This window comes from Hippocampus guttulatus, chromosome 14 (genome assembly GCF_054856545.1).
Source record: "Hippocampus guttulatus isolate MCC_2025c chromosome 14, RoL_Hgut_1.0, whole genome shotgun sequence".
NCBI lineage: Eukaryota > Metazoa > Chordata > Actinopteri > Syngnathiformes > Syngnathidae > Hippocampus > Hippocampus guttulatus.
In genome coordinates this window covers 11,563,886-11,583,606 of record NC_141274.1, presented here as the reverse complement: position 1 = coordinate 11,583,606, position 19,721 = coordinate 11,563,886, and the positions used below count along the sequence as shown (strand labels likewise).

Sequence of the window (19,721 nt, the reverse complement as noted above, 5' to 3'; positions counted from 1 at the left end):
GCCCCTGGTTGGAAAGACGTTTGGCAAGGAATAGTTAAAAGTGAGGAACATTGCATGTCTGGAAAAAAAAAAAAAAAGAAATAAATTAACGGTGAGGAAAAAAAAAAGAAAAACAATAGCCAGATGGGGACATTTTCTATGCAGGATGCCGTGTTTGATCCATCACATAAGCAATCTTACAAGAGATGCCTAAGCCTACCGGCCATGTCCAGATGTTTGATTCGTTAATTAAGTCTCCATGGTAGTTAATCGCTGTAGTTAGGTTGTTTTTTTTTTGGTGCGATTACAGAAGGGAGGTGGACGAGGACGACCCTGAAATAAAGACGCGTTTGTCTGCGTGCATGTTTGATGCAGAGGCTATTACATCTATAGGCTGGACCAAATGTTCCCCCAAAGTAGGAATTTGAGCGAAGCTCACATGCAACTTTTTCTGTCAATCAACTCATCGCCACATCAAGGCTTCCTTCATAAGACATGTTTCCCTCCAGTGGTGAAATGTGCAACTGCACCTTCAATATAATTTGCTTGCTGCAGTCAACGCGCCGGATACCCTCCAGGCCCACCTGAGATGAGGGAAAGTCTGCTGTTGCGATGGTTTGATTGTATTTGTCATTAAATCACGCCTTTAAAGTATTCCTTTACGCCTTTTATCATTCACTTGAAAAAGTTACTACAATATAATTCCCCAAATTAGAGGCGGGGTGTGCTGGCGAAACCAAATTGAGCTGTCTAAAAAGTGGACCGCTGTCGTTTTTAAGAGTAGATTTAGTTCATGTACTACGTTCATTGCACGGGTCGTAAAGTCATTCGCGTGTTATTTATTAATTGGATCCTTTTTTTTTTGTCATTTGAGCATGTTCGAGATTCTGTGGGTTCCAACTTCCTGTTGCACAAACTAACTTGACAGACGCCAACAAATTAAAAACAGTTCAGCTGTGAGACTCGGGGTGGCGCTATGTGCTCATAAATGTAAATTCATGGACCCGAATCCCAAACATTTCGGGAATTTTAGAAGTCGCTAATCATTGTATTAATTTTCTGTGAGTGTGATGGTAGTGATGGGGTGAGTACATGTACTTTTTTAATTCTACACACACTTTAAACTTGGAGGCACATCAGAATTAGTGATGAGATTCCAGATTTAAAATTGTCAGTTGGAAATGGGTCCAGCTAACCTTGTAATGTAGTTAAATGCAGTTGAAAAATGGATGCATACACTAAAGGTTAAGTAAAATTACTTTTATTTAAATTACAATAGAAAGCAAAAAACAGGACATTTAATAAGACTACTGGCAACTTCTAAACTCAACGTGGTAGAGCATGATACATGTTTTTGCAATTGGGGAAAAAAACCACTATAAAAATAGATTTGTGGTCTGTACATTTTCCCCCCAATAATATTTTTAAAAATACTTTTATAACGTAACGTGTGTCACATGATGTACTTTCCAAGGAAGAGATTAGTGACGGGTTAGATGGCCTTCACCATGAACATTACAGGCTAGAAATCGGAGTGACAGCATTGCGTCCAGAAAAAAAGAGAAATGATGCAGTCCATTCCCATCCAATTTTAGGCCTCGACTTTAAAACCGCAGCGCAAACCAGACTAAATGTAACATTTTGAGCAAATACATTGATCTACGAAGCAGCTTTCAAGTACCCGACTTGGTGTCAAAAGTGTTGTGCAACATTTTAAAAACACAATAGTATCAGCAAGTATGAAATGTATCCCCCATGAAATGAAAAGGACTTATTGACAGTTCGTGCAAGGTGGATTGTTGCTGGTGCGTCAGGGGTGAAGGGTATAAAAGAGAAGAGAAAAAAAAAACGTGTAACTTATGTACAGTATGTCCTTGGGAAAGGGGGCCGTTGGAACAGTAGGTAACGTCAATGCGGGCGGGGTCTACTCTTGGGCTTCTTTTCCAGTCATCTTGTAGATCTCGGTGGGACCGTCAACGTGAGTGATGGTCGTCGTCAGCTGGATGTCTTCACCACCGTTTGCAGCGGCATCTCCTGCAAAAAAATGGACACGGCCTCTATTATGGCAGGGCTTACGCAAACTTTGTGCGTCCGTGGATCAGCTACTCGCAAGAGATTTTTCCAAGATCCTCCTCGTAATCCTAATGGCAATTAAAAGTAACTATCGCGTGTGCTCGTACATGTCACTGAAATCACAACGTTGCCTGTCTTACGGTGGGGGCGGGTCATAAAGTTAGGATCATCATTTCTAAAGGAAAAGGGTTTTAATTAGGGATGGTCGAGTGCCGATACCTGGTGGAGGCTGCTGATACCAGCCACCAATACTTTATGCAAAAATAAATCGGTACAAATACAACATCGAGTTTGTTCACTTCAGCAGAAGTTGGCGCTAAACATCCCGGCAACGTATAAACTAAGAGCACGTTTCACACCGAGCAATGCTGAGCATTTTTTTTTTTTTTGCGGGTTGTGTATCTGGATTTGTCATTCGCCTATTTCAAGACGAGACCCGCCCGACTCGACATCTGACTGGCTAATGGCTGTTGAATTTGGCCGATACCATTGGTGGATGAATAACTTTTGATGAGCTGCGGCGTGGAGGCACTTAAGCAGGACATGCGCATTTTTGGACAAGACCCACCGCTACATCTTATGCCGGGAATCTGGCACAGCGCCGGACGATGTTAAGTCATGCAATTAAGGCCTTGGTGTTTGATTTGTGGACTCGATGCCTTTTAATCTGTTTTATGGATCTGCAGGAACCTTGTTACAAGGACATCGAAGATGTTTTTCTCCATTTAAGTTTTCTAAGGGTTTTTTTTTTCCTCCCCATGGAGGTTTGTCAGATGTATTTCTTGATAGATTGACAAAACATATCAGAGATTTGTCATACGTGATGACACATCATCACGTATGACAAATTATTCTGTACACCTCCACACTATGTGTTGCGAACCGTTTTGAGGATCAGCTTTACGGGTCAGGCGCAGTCTTGCCTTTTTGTATCTCGCTGCCGGTGACTCGACAGAACTGAAGGCGAGGTTGAATTAAATCAACACGGCAGTTGAGACTCGATGCCTTTTTGGGAAAGCCTCCAAAACCGTCAAACAATCCAACTTGTCTCTGACACAGAATCCTGAGAGATGAATGGTTTTCATTACGTCCGAAAACCCTTTTTTTCCACCGTTGCCTTTCCGGCTGGAAGGAAAGCCACTCCAATCCGACTTTCCAGCCAAAAAAAAGTCTCAGGGAATTCCCCACCAAATAATTCATCTTGCCAACGTTGGCCGTTTTAAAGACCCCAGACAAAGTGGAGAGAGTTTTCGGCTTTGAATTTACTCGTTGTCAAATGAATCAACGGTGTCCAGTCCACTCCGCGGTCTAAATTCCTGTTTATGCTTGCTAAAACCTTCACAAAGCTTCTGATGAAATGAAAACAGCTTTGTGGGGCTTATATTCCAGAAACTTCCACAAGCTTGCATATTATAAGTATAACGTTGGAGCATTATTGAACATAATATAATCTGCCTGCGAAACAACTGTAATGAAAATTCCCAAAAAACAATAGCTCCGCCCACCCACCAAATGCAATACAATACAAAACAACAAGGGAACGAGGACGTAAGCATGCGGAGCGCCGATTCGTCAAGAAATGTACATGACCTGTGATACACTGTCCACTTGACTGGTCGTCTCCGTATCGCTTGTGAGAGGGGGCGTACAAGAACATGATGGCGAATACGTAGAGGTTCCACATGCCGTAGATGCCCGTGAAGAAGGCGCTGTTCACCTCCACGGTGTGTTCCCCCCAGTGCCAGTGACCCTCATTCACCTGGACAAAGATGGACGGGCAAGCACAAAAGAGTACGTTCCTTTCAACTGCTCCAAAAACGGAGAAAAGAAACTACTCGCAAAAAAAAATTTAAAAAAGGTGACACCCACCTGACTGATGATGAAGAAGATGACAGTCATGGCGGCACAAGCCAACGTGACCAACATGAGGAATTTGAACCTAAAAATCAAACCCTGGAAGACACGGTCTGTTAGAGGAATCTATGAGCAAAATTGTATCATGTTTAAAGTTTCATTTCTTTGGGCACATCGAAGCGTTTGGGTGCGTATCCAGCACCCCCCAAATGCCTGCACACAAAGGCGCCGGCCATCTGGCTGTTGAAGTCCACAATTAGCACGTCAATACAGGTGGGCGATCACGGGGGAGAGGGCGAAACTCGGTCACAAAAGGGAAATGAATAATTCGGGAACAGCGGTTGAGCAACAAAAGACGAGTTGAGAACAGCCGTCGCGCCCAGGCGACATTGGCCATCCGCAAAGTCTGCAACATGTTAATTCGATGTAGACCAGACAGAAAAGGCGCCAATGTACTGATGGTTCAAGTTTGAAACACAGGTAACCAATCACTACAGAGGGGCCGGACCGTGGGTGCGGTATGCAAATATCGGGGGCAGTGTTTTCCTTGTATGTTACAATAAAAGCCTGAATTGGCGGGAAGGGAGCTCGAGTGTGATCGCGGAGCAACTAACCGTCGTTCGCTCTCAGGGATCCGCTTCCGCCGATATTGAAGACAATTTTCCTGTGCGCCGAGTCATTTCTTTAACTTTGTCCGAGAAAATCTCTGACATGGTCACATTAAAAATTCCGATTGAAAAGCTCATGACTTGCTCGGAGCGAATGAAGAGACAAATCCATCCATCCATCCATTTTCCGAACCGCTTGATCCTCACTAGGGTCGCGGGGGGTGCTGGAGCCTATCCCAGCCGTCTTCGGGCAGTAGGCGGGGTCACCCTGAATCAGTTGCCAGCCAATCGCAGGGCACACAGAGACGAACAACCATTCACGCCCACACTCACACCTAGGGACAATTTAGAGCGTCCAATCAGCCTGCCATGCATGTTTTTGGAATGTGGGAGGAAACCGGAGCACCCGGAGAAAACCCATGCAGGCCCGGGGAGAACATGCAAACTCCACACAGGGAGGCCGGAGCTGGAATCGAACCCGGTACCTCTGCACTGCGAAGCCGACGTGCTAACCACTGGACTACCGGGCCGCCCGAAGAGACAAATGATACCACAAATACGCGCCTCATAGTGCAGGCGTCTCGCCTTGGACATGGCGGGCAGTGAAGTCCTCTTCCCACTGATGTTGCGAAAGACTTGGAAAACCATGAAGCAGAGGAAGAGGAAGTAGAGGCAAGCGCAGATCCCGGCCACGATGATGAAAGCCATCTGAGCGAGCGGCAGTCAAGGAAATAACATCTCTAGAACTTCCAAATGTTATCATCCAATAGACAGATTGGGGAGTAACAGAATACATGTACCGCCGTTAGGTATTCAAAATACACCCCCTCAAAAAAGTAGCTATTTCGCTGAGGACAGAGGACGAGAAGTTTTTTTGTTTTTTTTTAAATGACGGACTAAGCAAGTCCCTAACCGGCTTATGTACCGTCAACCAATTTCACTAACGACAAATAGAAACACGCCCAGACTGTGTTAATGCGTGTAATCCGCCAGTCCACGACTTCAGATCGAATGCGACGTGCCGCATGTCTCGCGCGTGTTCAACTTGTTTGCATGCTTCAAGCAGACAAGTTTTTATCCATCGAAAGATTAGAGATCGACAAAAGACTAGAAAGGAGTGATGTTCTAGTGCTATTTTTTTTTATGTTAATTCTCTGCCTGGCAAGCTCTGAAATAAACAAACCGAAAAATAAAAAAAAATGTATCCATCCCGGCCGGGTTGGTGACAACATATGGCATTACTGAATTATTCCTCCCCTTATTAGTCAAGGGAACCACAAGAAGCCATGAAAAATGTAGTGTACCTTCAAAAAGCAAAGTTGGGTCCTTTTATCATGTACATATTCTTGAGATGTAGGTGACCGACTGTATTTCCAAGCCCAAATATGGCTTGGGAGTCACTATGAAGCCAAAACGGGATTTGATGTTGGCCACAGATGGCGCGCAAAAAAAGGATACGGCCAGCTCAGTGCCAACATCCGATGCCCAGATGCTGTAGAAGGGGTTGGTCAACTGGACGCCTCTGGTGACACAAAACAAAGCGGTGCATTTATTTATGAACACAACACAAAGCAGATGGTAGGGAAGAAATTTCATCTGTGCTGTATGTTACACATACAGTACATTTGACAATAAAGTTTATCCAATCCAATAGTAAATGGTCATCTGTGGTTGGTAAATAAATAAATAAATGAATGAATGAATGAATGCAATTTGAACAGAAACAAAAACACTTCTCACCTCTCGCACATGTCAAAGATAAAGAGACAGAAAGACCCAAACACGATGGGCCCGACTTGCTTCCAATACACTGAGAAACGATTCCTCTCAGTCTGGTCCTGAGAAAAGGGAGCAAAATAGATTTGTTCAAGTTGACAGGTCAGCGAACAAGAAAAAAAAAAAAAAAGTGAACAGGTGCCCAGCACAATACCATGAGGTGCTCCCCGCAGAAGATGATCCAGAAAGAAAGCAACATGGAGTAGAAGATGCCTTGTCGAATGTCTCCAAAAAGCAACATCCAGGTCCAGTTGAAGCCAATAGAGAACCACTCCACTGGGATGTTGATGAACGTCATGGAGATACCCAGAGCAAAGATCACCCTGCAAGAGCAAAATTTTTTAAAAAAAAGCTATGTATGTCATAACAGGGTAGTATATGTTGATTTTTCGTCAGGGTTCGTTCAAGGTCGCAAAGACGCTCGTCAACACTTTCAATGGTCACAAACTGTTTTTCTTGACCCCTAAAAATTTGGAACATGACGTTGTTCCCCCGTTCGGTGGAATACGACCTTTAGACTCGCTGTGAAATCCTAAAAAGGTAAGAGTGAGACCGAATAGAAGTTGTTTTTCCCAGTGGGCCCAGCAGGTCCCTGCATGCCAGCAGCAGATGAAAGAAGGTTGCAAAATAAAGAAGCGAGCAAAACAGAGTCAATGCAGCATTTGAATTCCATTGTGAATAGACGAGTATCTATGAAGCCAGATTAATCCGCTCTCAGAAATCTTTACATGATAGGAAGCAACACACACACATAAAACACTCTCACACGACCACAGGACAGGACTGGAAATACTTTCAGAAATATTTAAATAAGCACCAGGACATTCAAAGGTCGGCTGTTTTGGCTAAAATAAAAGCTGGAAATAAGGGAATCAAAGTACAATAGTAGAAAAGTATGAAACGTTTCTAAATCGTTCACCTCCAGACTCAACTGTGCAGTTCAACTTTTATGACGTGAACAAGTGAAACCTCACTCGGGTGGTATGCAAGGAATGTGCCCTGCGCAAAGCCAACAGAGTGAAGAGCATTCATTGTGTGTGTGTGTGTTACCATCAAGGTTAAAAGAGTGTTTTGGACACATGAAGTGAAGGAGAGGAAAATCCCCATGGAAAGAAATGGCGAACAAAAAAAGTGCACTTTCCAAACAGAATGTTACATTGAATTCACATACTATCCAAAAAAAAAAAAAAAAAAAGTGTACAAGTGCTCCTTCCTAAGAGCCTTCTCCTCACGTTGGAAAAAAAAAGGACCTGTGCGCCGCAGAGGGAGATTTGAGTGCGTCGCTTTTGCGAGCAGATTTTGTAACGCGTTTCACGCTTGGCGAGGCTCTCCCTGTAGCATAGCATACTGCCTCTTAGCAATGTCTTCCCAGCACGGCAGGGGTTCCACCAACACTCGATCCGGAGTTCTCAGCTTGAAATCCAACTATCTGTCCATTAGTGCCTTATTTATTTTTATTTTTTTTGCATTATGTTTGTTGTGAGGAAACATTATTTTTAACAATACCGGTGGTAAATAAGTGACGTTTCTTCAGGTTTATCAATTCATATCAAATGAAATGTTGCACAATGGGCAAAAAGGAGGCGACAGTCTCTCTCTCTCTCACTCTGTGAATAAGTCAACCATCATCTTGATGAGCAACCCTTTGTCTGCTCAACACCTCGCTAATGCAGTTAAGCGATACGAACACCCCTCGCATGCGTCTTATCTTGCCGACCTCGAGTGTGCAGTTTTCATGACCCACTTGCAAATTTCATTCATAGTTAATATCCACCCTAATGCAGCGCCACAGCGGCTTGTGACGAAACGATTCGTTCGTACGCTCCGGCTGCAGTAGTGCGCGCGCCCCCCCCCCCCCCCCCCGCTGTGCCTTCTTCGTCTTGTCAAGCTTATTTAAGCAAACACCAAGCCTTTAATGTATGACATCACATTGCTAGACTCTGCAGCGCGCGGCCTTACTTCTCCAGCAGCACCGGGGGTCTCGTCATGAGCGTGATGCGCCTCCAGTACCAGATCATGATGATGAGGATGCTGGGCGTCAGGAACGTCTTCATGGCAAACCAAACCTTTGTGAAGCCTCCATTTTGGTGGATTCCCTTGGAACAGAAAACAGGACGCGCTAAAACTCACACGTTGTCGAAACAATCCTCTTGGCATAACAATCAGACACCTGCGCACGTGTCCTTGTGTGTCTCAAATCGGGGGTGCGGGACAGTTATACATCTATGTCACCTTGCGAATGCAACCAAAATTGTTGAGTGTAATCATTAGCAACGTGTTGGCATAACAAACAGGCACCCGAGTATGTGGCCTTGTGGGGGTCTTCAAGGCTAGGACACAGTCATATGTAACCTTGTGAATTCCATGACACAAGAGAATAATTTATATAGCGCGAGGGTAAATCATAAGATAAGAATAATATAATATAAAATATCGCCGTTACATTCCAATGAAGCGTCATTGATTGAATTTAGCAGGAGAACCTTCGAAAATGCCAGCTCATCTGCCGCCGAAGTTTGCCATCATCACACAAGAACAACGGGAGCGCTACGACAAACGTTGAGGATGCTCGCACTTCGGCGAGCGAGAGGTCAACTTACAACCAGGCGAACGTCCTTTATTTCGCCGATGCCCACGTTGATCTTCTTGCGCTCATTGACAGGCAGACGGATGTTGAGGAGGTAGTACTTATGGGCCACGCTGCCGACCTCCATGAAGGGCAGAAGGTCACACTCATAGTAGCGGCCCTCGTTTTCAAACGTCTGAAGGGTGCAAACAATGTGTGGTTAAAACGCACATTTGAGAGCCAAGTTCATGTCTAAGCAGGGCAGCAATCAGCCGCAATTTTCAAAAAAAATAATCAATAAAATGTGAATCATCATTGTTTCCACACCTTGAAAGTGGTGAAATTGCAGTTGAGCTTCCGTTGTTCAAAAGAGTGAGCCATCTCAGTCCACTCACTAACGGTATCGTCTCTGTAGGCCAGGCCCACGTCAACGGTGACCATCGCTCCATCCTCTAGAGAACAAGAAGAAGAGACCATTTTCATCAAAGAAGGTCATTTGGAAAACAGTTCACTGAATTTAAATTAAAAGAAAGAAAGAAGAAATGCATTCATTGCTGTGCGTGTACTATTTGAATTCCCGATTTAACTTTTCAGTCTTGAGAGTGATGAGGTCACGGTGACAGACGGCCGTGGCCTTTTTTTCACCGACGGGGAGAAAAGCCCCACCAGACCAAAATGTTCCTTTTCAGCTCATACCTAATGGCATACTAATGTATTCAGAGAGGCTGAAGTAGCGAGGACGACGATGTGCGTTCGGCGCTTTTGGGCACGGCCACATTTCTACCCAAAATCTGGATCGGGGGATTCCAGAAAGCTTAAATCTTCAATTTGTGTGGTTTTTGTTAATTTTTTTTTCACAACCCCCCCGCCCCCCAAAAAAGGACTGTATTAGTCTTTGGTCGCCTCACATGAATGAGACAACGAGCTCAATAAATAATCAATAATATTTTGAATGCATAGTACATCCATTGAGGTTACTTCTCAAGTGATACAACAACACAGCTTTGGACCCGATGACGAATCCAAGTGGTCTCTCCTCCACCCTGCACGAGAGCCTCTTGTGCCGTTATGAAACGAGGTGAAATAGAGAGAGAGAGAGAGAGAAAACCCCAGTAACCCTTGCTTAAAACGAAAGGCGAAAATACAGGAAGGGAAGAGGGAGTCGGATAAGAGCCGACGGCAGCAGACGTCTCCCTAATGCTCGACACAGCCATTAGTCTGCCACTCTGCCTCAGATGTGAGCTAACTTCACGCAGCATTCCGCTCCGACCCAGTGGCCATCGCCACGGAAACTAAGCCTCCTCAACAGCTGTGTTATTGCTGGAGCTCGGCCAAGGGGCGCCGCAGGTGGGTGGAACTCTTAATGAGGGTAAAGCTGCACTTTGCTACAAACACAGCGAGCCAGAGATGGTCGGCGACCAAGGGATGGGCCGCCCAACGCTACCTTCATCATCTTGGCCAAAGTGAAACATTCATTATTATTTAGAGAAGACGACATATGGCCCACCACACACCGTGCGACACAGCCTAACCCAATCACTGCACACACACACAAAAGATCAATTTAATATAAAAAAAAAAAACACTCGCACCGTGAGCGACTGAGTTCTTCATACCTACAGAGATAATATAACGATCAGGTGTATCTGGTTTTGAGGTTCCACACACAGTATATTGGAATGTATTACTTCCAGAAAGCCATAAAAACATAGCGTGATTGTCAAGGAAGAAGCAAGCAGGTTTTCTTGTGTGGCCAGTTGCAAACAATTATTTAAATGACAAGCCGTGAAAATTTCTGGGGGATGGAAAAACAGTGCCTTTTTTTTTTTATGTGATGTTTTCGGGCGCGGTGAAATGGGGTCATGTCATTTCATTTGATTTGAAAAGGGAACAAATTGAACTTGGAAGTCAAGGCACTGTCGATTTAGCTTTCCCAATCGTTCATATTTCGAAATCAAGCTCCTATTTTTCTGACAATTATTTCTTTGAGTCCTAGGAAGGCACCATCTCTTTCCAGGCTGACCTCGCTCCATAAACATTTCATATTGTGGCGCAGAATCATCCAAAAGGCTCTTCGGTGCATTCCAGAAACATCCGTCTGAGCTCCAGTTGAATGGCAGACGGTAAACAAACCCCACTTTGCTTACAGACTTCCACCAAGGCAGAGAATGTCGGCACATTAATTGTGCCGAGGAGCTGCCCGTTACTCTGACAAGACTATTTAGACAAGCAAGGCCAGAGAGGATGGCTCGTAAATTATTACAACACAAGCATTTAAACTTTCTTTTTTCTCCACAAAGCTGTCGCCCTACGACTATTTTATCACTCAGCAATCGCAGCAATGACCGACAACGATGGCTGCTTGGTGTGTTCAAAGGATGTTCTCGTCCTGGAACTACGACAGTATGTATGATGAGAGAGGATTCAAAGATGTTGGGGGGGGGGGGGGGGGGGGTTGCACATTTTCAACACCCAGCACTGCATTGGTCAGGGTTTTGTGTACAGCTGTGAGCTAATGACATTTTTTCCCACTCAAGAGCAGCATACGAATTTATGGGTTTCCACAAATCAGCGCAGAGTATAAATAAAAACCTGAGTTATTAACTCATTTAGTACCAGCTAATTCTAGACCAAGTCTGAAAAGACGTTTAAAAACGTCTTTGGGAGTGAATGAGTTAAAAAGCAGCGTGCCCAATTGTTACAAAGCGACAGCGTCGTGACACCCGCTGAACTCCATCACAAGAGCAGTGACGTCGAGTTTACACTAAACAGCAGGAAGACCGAAGAGAAAGAAAAATATGGCAACTGTCAACAACCAGTGTGCTCAAATCCAAATGACCACAACAATTTAGACTCATAAAAGCGACAAATCAAACACGTTGCGTGCAAAAGTCTCCGTCTCTGTGGCAGGCGGAGTGTTAGGATGCTTTTCATTGCTCAAAAGGCAAGAAGCTGGAAAACCGATTCAGTCCATTTCCCTCTTGGTTCCCTTCATGCCTGTCAGTCGGGTGTCAAGCCCATGCTAACCCTCGCCCCCTCCCCCGCCCTTGCCACTATTGCTACCTTCCAGTGTAAAAGGAATGGAATCATCTAGAAAAAAAAAAAGGATTTGAGTCTGTTCTTGAACACTCAACCACAACAGACTCAGCAGAGACGGTTGATTCCGGCAGTCGCACGGCCGAACTCTTGAATTCATTATGCAAAGCGGCAAGGGATGTAAATTTTTCAGAGGCCAGCTCAGTCTCAACGCGTCGCTGCAAATATTTGCCAGGAGTTTGGGGAAATTAGGAAACAGGATGGAGGCTAACACATTGACACCCCATAAGAAAACGCAAATGCGACAAAGAGAGAGCGGCGGTTGTCGTAGTCCATGGATCATGAAATCATCCGGGATGGCGTTTCTCACCGATCTGATTGTACATTTTGAAGGCGATGTCAAACTGCAAGATGACCAGCATGAACTGGAACCAGGGGCTCATCTCCTTGTACGGCATAGGAATGTGGACAGCAAACACAATGTTGTTGGCCTCGATCATCTTGGCCGGGGCCTCGTCAAAGGAGCGGATCTTGTCGCATTGATTGGGACCCCAAGGCATGAACCACTTTGCTTCCTGCCGGTGCTTGACGGTGTCCACGCATTTGGTGGCCAGGTAGTGTACTGCCGTGGTGGGCCTGGGAGCTGGTGAGACACGGAAAAAGGAGACACGTGGGATTTTTAAGGCGAGTCACAAAGCAAGAGATGCACTTCCAACATTACATGGACGGGGGTGAGATCACGACAGCAACCCTGAGGGACAGTCAAAAGGTTACGTTTGAGTCCAAATGCTTCACTTCCTTCTCCCACTTCCAGACGCAATGTGAAACATTCCCCGTTACACCCATTCAAGTGCCCACACAGCGAGACGCAGGCGCTTTGCGTTTATTGCTCTGAACGGCACTTGGGAAATGCCCGTTCTTTGTCATGAGAACACACAGTAACATGAAAAAAAACATAGGAATCAAGTGTTATGTTGTAGCTTCAAGGCAAAAAGCAAAACATTGCATCACTCCGGCGACTACACTTTAAAGGTCCGCGAACGACAGGCATGTGGAAGGGCAACATTTGTTGAACATATTTCTGGTGCACTCTCACTTCTAATTTTAGGTCCAGTGAACCCCGATTGCCTTTGGGGGGGGGTCCTATTTGAAAGGTACAATGTACATAAAGGAACACTGCCCGATACCTGAATATAGGTGGCAACGTTAGCATACAGCTAATTACTGCCTTCCTTTGCGGTATGATACGGCAAATACAGTGCCTCTGAGCCATTTTCATTGTATTTGTTTTTATTTTCGCTGTGTACCAATTTGTGCTAGGCAGAGCCTTCATACCATCGTCAGAATCTTCTGGGTTTGGGATTGTAATGCAAAAAAAGACACAAGAATCCAACTGACCACAGATGACCAAATGCATATTTTCGAGAGCACAACACCATGAAGGCAGTTGCCCCCGTCAGGCCGTTTTCAAATTTGCAGAAGTGATCTAAACACCGATACTACTTCACCAGCGTGACGTAAATTCTGGGCAGGTAGAGCAAACACTTGACAACCGTTTGCTACAAGGTATGGTCTGAAAAATTGACAGTTAAAAGTCTTCTAGATGCTAACTAGAGACCAAATGTCATGTTGTTCAGAGAATGCCAAATCGAATTCTAGGCTAATACCGAACAGCTACAGATGCGGGCACCGCTATTTTCAAAGACAAACGCCACAACAATAAGACCAAACTAAATCAAATCCAGTTATCTGAATCCCCTTGGACTTCAATTGTGTAGTGACCCCCCGAGGCCAGCGGCTGCTTCGGAGTGCACGACAGTGTGTCCAGAATAATGGCCATCCCCGCAGCCCACCAACCCCATGCCACGCTCTCTGCATTTGTTGGAAAACAGGGCCGTGGGTTGGGGGGGGGGGGGGGCTTAATTGTCCCCGGTGCCCCCGGGCCACCAAGCACACACAAAGGAATCCGGCTTCATTAAAACCATCTTAGCCAGACGAGAACCAAACGAGCTAATTTGTCAGCGAGAGGGATGTTTCCAGATGAAACTTGTACAGGAAAGCCCTTCTTCACTTCAACTTTGGTGCGCGTGCGTGGGCGGATTTAAAGAAATTTGACAGCGAACCTAACGCAGCCCCCAGGAAGACGGGATCTAACGTTGACAGCTGTGTGCCTGTCCCTGTACCTCGGCGCAGCTCAAAGTAGAGGGAAAACACAAATGCGCTGCCTGCGAGGCTACTGGGATTTTGGGAGAGTGAGGATCTACACAAGGGGGAGGGGGGGGGTAGCGGAAGGTAGAGATGCTGCCCGCGGCCTGCACAGCAGACAGACGTGACATGATGGAGGAGGGGTGAAGAGCAGAGGGGGAATTTGGATCAAAGAATAGAAAAGCTAGAAACAGCTGGCTGTAATTCCGTAGCGGTTCATGATAGCAATCGAGTGGAAATACTTTATATGGTCAAATTGTCATATTTTGTTCTTTAATGTGTGATGTTTTTGAAACTAATGGATATGAGAGTCATGGGTTTGGTAGGAATTTTTTGGGTTTTTTTTTTTTTTTTTTTTTTTAAATATGAGCAGCAGCAATCGACTTCTTGAGCCAGCCAGGAATCACGTCAAATGCTTACACCAGAAATTCTTGCTTTTCATCAAGACGTGAAAAATGGCAAATGGCAACATGCAAGGATTGCAACTCATACATGAGACAGTCATAACAATTATGCCATCAAAGTCCATCCGTTATAATGATAGCCACAAAGACAAGTAAGAGTAGTGAAGTACGCGACCTTCACAGGTGAGCTCATCAACAGCTGGTCAAACATGAATTGAGCGTCATGGCAGTAATGCTTTTAATTAAGAAGACAATAAAATAACAGACTAGATGGAGACTGGTTTGTGATCGATCATTAACCAAACCATGTTATTCTGTGTTTGCTTCCAAAGTGGCTACTAGGTGAAGATTTCGAAAAGTTGTGACTCAAAAAGATTGTTTGACTTGAGTAACAATTTGCTCAGCCCAAGTAATGAAGCAACTTGCTTGAAATCTAGGGAGAACTCGACCCGACTTGCTTGATTTTTGACAGAGTAATTTGAGACTTAACTTAAAATATGAGGGTTAAGACTTGACACTTCCACGATTCACTATATCACAAAGAATGAACGACCACAACCCAGTCCAAATACTGAAACGTCGCTCCAAGATCAAAGTACAAGCAAATGTTTTATTTTGATTCAACGCAAAGATAATTAGACAGCTTTCATGGATTACAGAAAAAAAGATATGTATTGGTGAGAAACTAAACTTTTGAGCATTTGAACAATTGTGTGTAAACTATTAATCAATTATTGAAAATTGATTCATTTTGATAATAGATTAATTGTCGATTAATCGTTGTACCGCGAGTATTTTTTTCAGGCTATCGTGAGCTAATATGGCCTTTGAATCTCACAATGTTGGCACAGCGATGCGGACAAGTTATGATCACAAAATATGATCCTACGATATTTCAGAGTCTGTGGTTTTTCACGCTTTCTATCGTACAACAGTTGATGATGTCAGTATTTTTACTTTTCCCATTCTTTTTACTCAAGTATCGGTATATGTACTTCTACAAGTGCAGAGTGAATACCTTTGCCACCTCTACCCTGTGAATTCAATTTTTTTAAGTATTGAACTAATTCGTGGCGTGGAAGAGAAAAATCACCGCGATGCATTGCAGCGATTTTAGCTCAAAGTTCCGTGTAATGTTTCAAGGCCAGGCTGAAGAAGGTGAACATAGAGCGCGTACAATCCTTTCTTTGTCACAAAAAAGATTCGTGTTAACACCACCGTGGAAGCACGTTGACAACTTACTAACTTTTCGGTTTTGTCGTTCAGCATTCGACACTGAAAAAGGTACGAGATCGCGAAACAAACAGATAAAAGTGAGCGATAAGGAGGTAGGAGGAGGGGAAGGAAAAACTTACCAATTAACCCACCGACCATGAAAGCGAACGCCTGGAACAAAAGCAGTATAACTCCCACTATCACCAACTTTTTGGTACTCATGTTCTCGATAATTGCCCCCGCCATCGTGATGGAGTCAAAAATGGACAATGTGGCTCCTCAAAAGACACAAAATCGTTGCATCCGCGACCAGTGTGGGAAGGCAAGAAAGTGGTGGCTCCCTTCTGCCGCACAGGCTTCAGCCTTTCAACTTCGACGGAAGAAAAAGAGGAACAAAAAAAAAACTGTGATCACATGACCGAACGGCGCTCGGCTTTAGTTTATCCCCCCCAGTAAGCAGCAGGGAGGCGGGGAGAGGTGCCGGGGGGGCTCCGCCGCATTACTTTATGCAGGTTAGCATGCCACTGGATGCCTTTCATAGCGCCCCTGTTGTGTCGCTCCTATTTAAAGAAGCTTGTTCATGTTTTTTTTGTACTTGATGACCCGCTCCACATCCCATTGACGACCTTCAACGACAAGTTTGTGTGCGAGGCGATTCCTGTCCATCACCATAAATTCATTTTTTTTCAGGATTCAGATGTACAGGTTTATGTCTGTGGAACCCGTCCTAAAATGTTCACTGAAAAACGCCTCTATTTACATTTTGTGTTCTCCTGTTGAAACGCTCAAAGATGACACAAGATGGCACCAAACTCCTGTCTAATAGGAACATAGATTTGCGCCCCGCCCACTTAAAACAGTTTTGGAATTGCCAATAGCAGGGATGGGCAATTGGCAGCCCGCGGTCCACATTGTGAATGCCCGTTGATTAATAAAAAAAATTTTTTTTAAAGGATCTCCTGACTCAGCACCCGCCAATGTGCATATTCACTTTTTTTTCCAATATTTAAAGAAATATTTCTTTGGGTTTTTTTCTGGAGGGGGTAGGCTAAATTTTTCCTTGCAAATGTGGCATTTTGCATCATGTATTAGCATCTAGCAAACTAGAAAAAAATTAATGATTACATTGATTAATCAACTTCGACAACAGCAAAAAATAGCGATGGTCATTCAGACTAGTGGATGACATGAGCACATTCCGTTTTCCTTGGATTAATGAGGTGAGAGATTCTTCTCTTTGACTGCCCACGTTCCGATTCGTTCTATACACGTACAACGTGTTTGAACTCATAAGAGTTTTATTTCAAAGCCTTCCACGAGAGCATTTCATGGACACACTGCTAAATTGTGGCATGTGTGCATGCATATACTTAGACACGTTTCACAGCAGGATAAAAATGCGGCATGCAACTTCTAGTAAGGGCAACACTCCAGTACTAACAAAAACCACAACAGTGTGGTCATGGATTAAATGGTGTGTATGGAGATAAAAAGCATGTTGATATTAAGTAGGTGCACACAGCTGTCTAAAATGTCTCGCATATTGAGCTTTTTTTTTTTTTTTTAATGATAGAAGGTGGCAAAATGAGGACGGCGTGGATGCTATCACCCTTAAAATCAGATTACTGCTTTGCTTTCGGCATTTATGGATTAGAGGTCAAATAAGCAAAATGGCAACTGGCGCTAAATAGGTGCAAAGTTGGCGAAAGACTTTGGAGTTTGGTATTCAGAAGTGAGTGCAGATTCTGTCCAAAGGATCTGTCTCCCACATCTTGGGGTCCCAGGCGTGGAACCAGCCGGTGAAAGTTGGCGGTTCCGCTCCTTGTTTGATGGTGGTTGTGGGCAGCCCCTTTCGGCCGGTCGGGTCTGAATCCAAATAGTCCCGTGCTGGAGGAGTTGGGTGGGAAAATGGGAATGTGATTAAAAATAAACTAACATTGCGACAAACATCTTTCTGAACATTTCTGTTTATGGCTGCCTCTCCAGCAGCGCATCTTGCTGCTGTAGACTGTAAATGTCCCCATTGTGGGACAAATAAAGGTATCTTAATCTTAAAGTATATCCAACTGCAAAGACAAAGAAGGAATGATACGCGGACCCAATTCTAATATTCTTCTGCTTGGCAAATGGGTGGATAAGAGCAAGAAAGTGAATCGACATAACATTTACGTCGCAAGCAATGTCTCTCCACCTACGGGGCAAGACTGAAAAACAACATTTGAAGGCCTTTTCAGTCCCCGAGGGAGCACTCCAGTAATAAGCAAACATCTCTGAAAGGAGAAGCCCTGCTTGGACTCGGGAAGAAAAAAAATAAAGTGCGACTCTCCAACCTACTGAGCTACAATCCAAGATCTGGATGAAAAAAAAGCTGATTTACAAAGATAATAACATTACGTTTTGAATAACACTGTCAAAGAGATAATTCCGTTTTTTTCTTATTGTGGCAGTAGTTTGCAATGGTGTACAAGTGATATAAGAGTTTCTCCTATGTAATTACTCAAAAATAGATGGAACAAAAATATGTATTAAAGACACCTGCTAATATGACATAACCTTGGATCCGAAGCGCTCTCGTGACCCCATTTTTGTTTTCATAACACCACACTTGTATGTCAAGGTACCACTGTGTTATCCCTAACAGAGTGTCTGCAAGCGAAAAGCCACACTCAGTGTCATCCAGTGACACATTGCTGACGTCTCTCGAAAAGTGCGCTCATAAGCATCGCTGCCCTTGAGCTAAAGAGAGTAAAAGGGCCATCCGCATTGTTACCGCTCAAAAGGCCATCATGTGATTGTGTGGAAAGTGCCAATGGCGCATCCCTTGCACCATTCAAGCTCAAAGGTTTTAAGAATCATTAGGCACAGTCATTGTTCATTTTTAAACGATGATTTGTGTGGGTGTATGCAGCCTAATGTTGACATAGTCAACATAATATTGACAAATGGGTTGGAATACAAAGTTAATAATAAAAGGAATTTTCAGGAAAAATTATTAGGATCACAGAAAACCACATCTGTATCTCTAAGAGGCGATAGGCCAAAAATAACGTAAGCGCTCAAACACGTCCACTCTATTGTATGTATGATGCGCTCGGTTACTAATCCTTCCACTTTTTGTGCAACCAACCTAATTTGGGAGCTCCCGTCCTTTCCTGTGCATTAGCTTCATTGCCGATCCAAAGGAAGAGCTGCGTAGAACACAGAAACACAGTATGTCACCAAGACCATTTGTAAAATCTATACTAATAAGGATACAAGTGGGAACGCTCCAAAAATGACCAAATAATGGACATCTTACTTGAGCCCATGTATCCAGAATCATAACATCATCCGTGGCCAAGTCAGACTGTGTAAAATCTCCGGGCACTTCTTCAACCTGAGAAAAAATACAGTAAGGCGTAGACTGAAGTATGTGCGCTATTCTCGCAACCGTTTCATGAGTTCACGTACAATGAGTCTTCCAGTTTTGTTGGAGCAACCAAACAGACGCGGTGGCTTGATCACGTTCTTCAGAGTCTTGGATGTCTGGTATCCCTTTTTGCCACCCAGAGAGGACCAGAAGACGTCTGTGAGGAAGAGCAGTTTGCACTCAACACAATCGCACACTCAGTCCTTCAATATGTTGGTAATAATGTTTACCAGTTTAGCAGTTTTATTCTTCTCATTTACTTAGCACTGATCTACAGTCATGGCCTACTTCTCATTAGTAGAATACAATAAGAGATCTATACAACTAGCTAGCTAGCTACCTGTTTGGCTAGCTAGCTATCTCTTGTATTTATTGATCCACAGTATTCAGCAGAACCGGTATTTTAATTTTAAATAATATATATCACCGACAATCAGGTAAATTTAATCGTGGCAGCCAAAATTGTGAGCATGGTTTTGATTAGATTAACTGTGCGTGTGTGAGTGTTTGTGTGGGTGCGTGTCTCTCTCTCTCTCTCTCTCTCTCTCTCTTTCTCTGTCTATTGAGTCAAAACGTCTGACTTTGGACATTATTAG

At 44.0% G+C, this 19,721-nt stretch overlaps 2 protein-coding genes across 2 annotated transcripts in view; both read right to left on the bottom strand.

The window, feature by feature from the left end:
* Positions 1–1,224: 1,224 nt before the first annotated feature.
* Positions 1,225–16,168, bottom strand: wls (Wnt ligand secretion mediator). Its single transcript, XM_086130191.1, has 12 exons — positions 15,857–16,168; positions 12,263–12,535; positions 9,184–9,308; positions 8,891–9,052; positions 8,250–8,386; positions 6,445–6,613; positions 6,255–6,352; positions 5,973–6,036; positions 5,079–5,222; positions 3,922–4,005; positions 3,643–3,811; positions 1,225–2,013 (listed from the first exon to the last, which is right to left on the bottom strand). Exons 1-12 carry the CDS (start codon positions 15,960–15,962, stop codon positions 1,904–1,906), a joined length of 1,641 nt encoding a protein of 546 aa, XP_085986317.1. The 5' UTR covers positions 15,963–16,168; the 3' UTR covers positions 1,225–1,903.
* Positions 16,169–16,996: 828 nt separating this feature from the next.
* The window catches only part of scinlb (scinderin like b), a 14,516-nt gene continuing 11,791 nt past the window's right edge, over positions 16,997–19,721 (bottom strand). Inside the window, exons 14-17 of the mRNA XM_086130190.1 lie at positions 19,167–19,282; positions 19,015–19,092; positions 18,844–18,904; positions 16,997–17,603 (exon numbers count right to left, since the gene is read on the bottom strand). Of these exons, the coding sequence (XP_085986316.1) occupies positions 17,443–17,603; positions 18,844–18,904; positions 19,015–19,092; positions 19,167–19,282 (416 nt within the window). The 3' untranslated portion in view covers positions 16,997–17,442. The remainder of the gene's footprint in view (positions 17,604–18,843; positions 18,905–19,014; positions 19,093–19,166; positions 19,283–19,721) is intronic.

What these genes read in the sequence shown, in the direction of transcription:
- wls (XM_086130191.1), bottom strand. Translation starts at nt 15,962, where the DNA reads ATGGCGGGGGCAATTATCGAGAACATGAGTACCAAAAAGTTGGTGATA. An exon ending in TAAAGGACGTTCGCCTGGTT is followed by an intron (nt 8,387 to 8,890) that starts GTAAGTTGACCT and finishes TTCTGTTCCAAG; the next exon opens with GGAATCCACCAAAATGGAGG. An exon ending in CCCCCGGTGCTGCTGGAGAA is followed by an intron (nt 6,614 to 8,249) that starts GTAAGGCCGCGC and finishes TTGCTCTTGCAG; the next exon opens with GGTGATCTTTGCTCTGGGTA.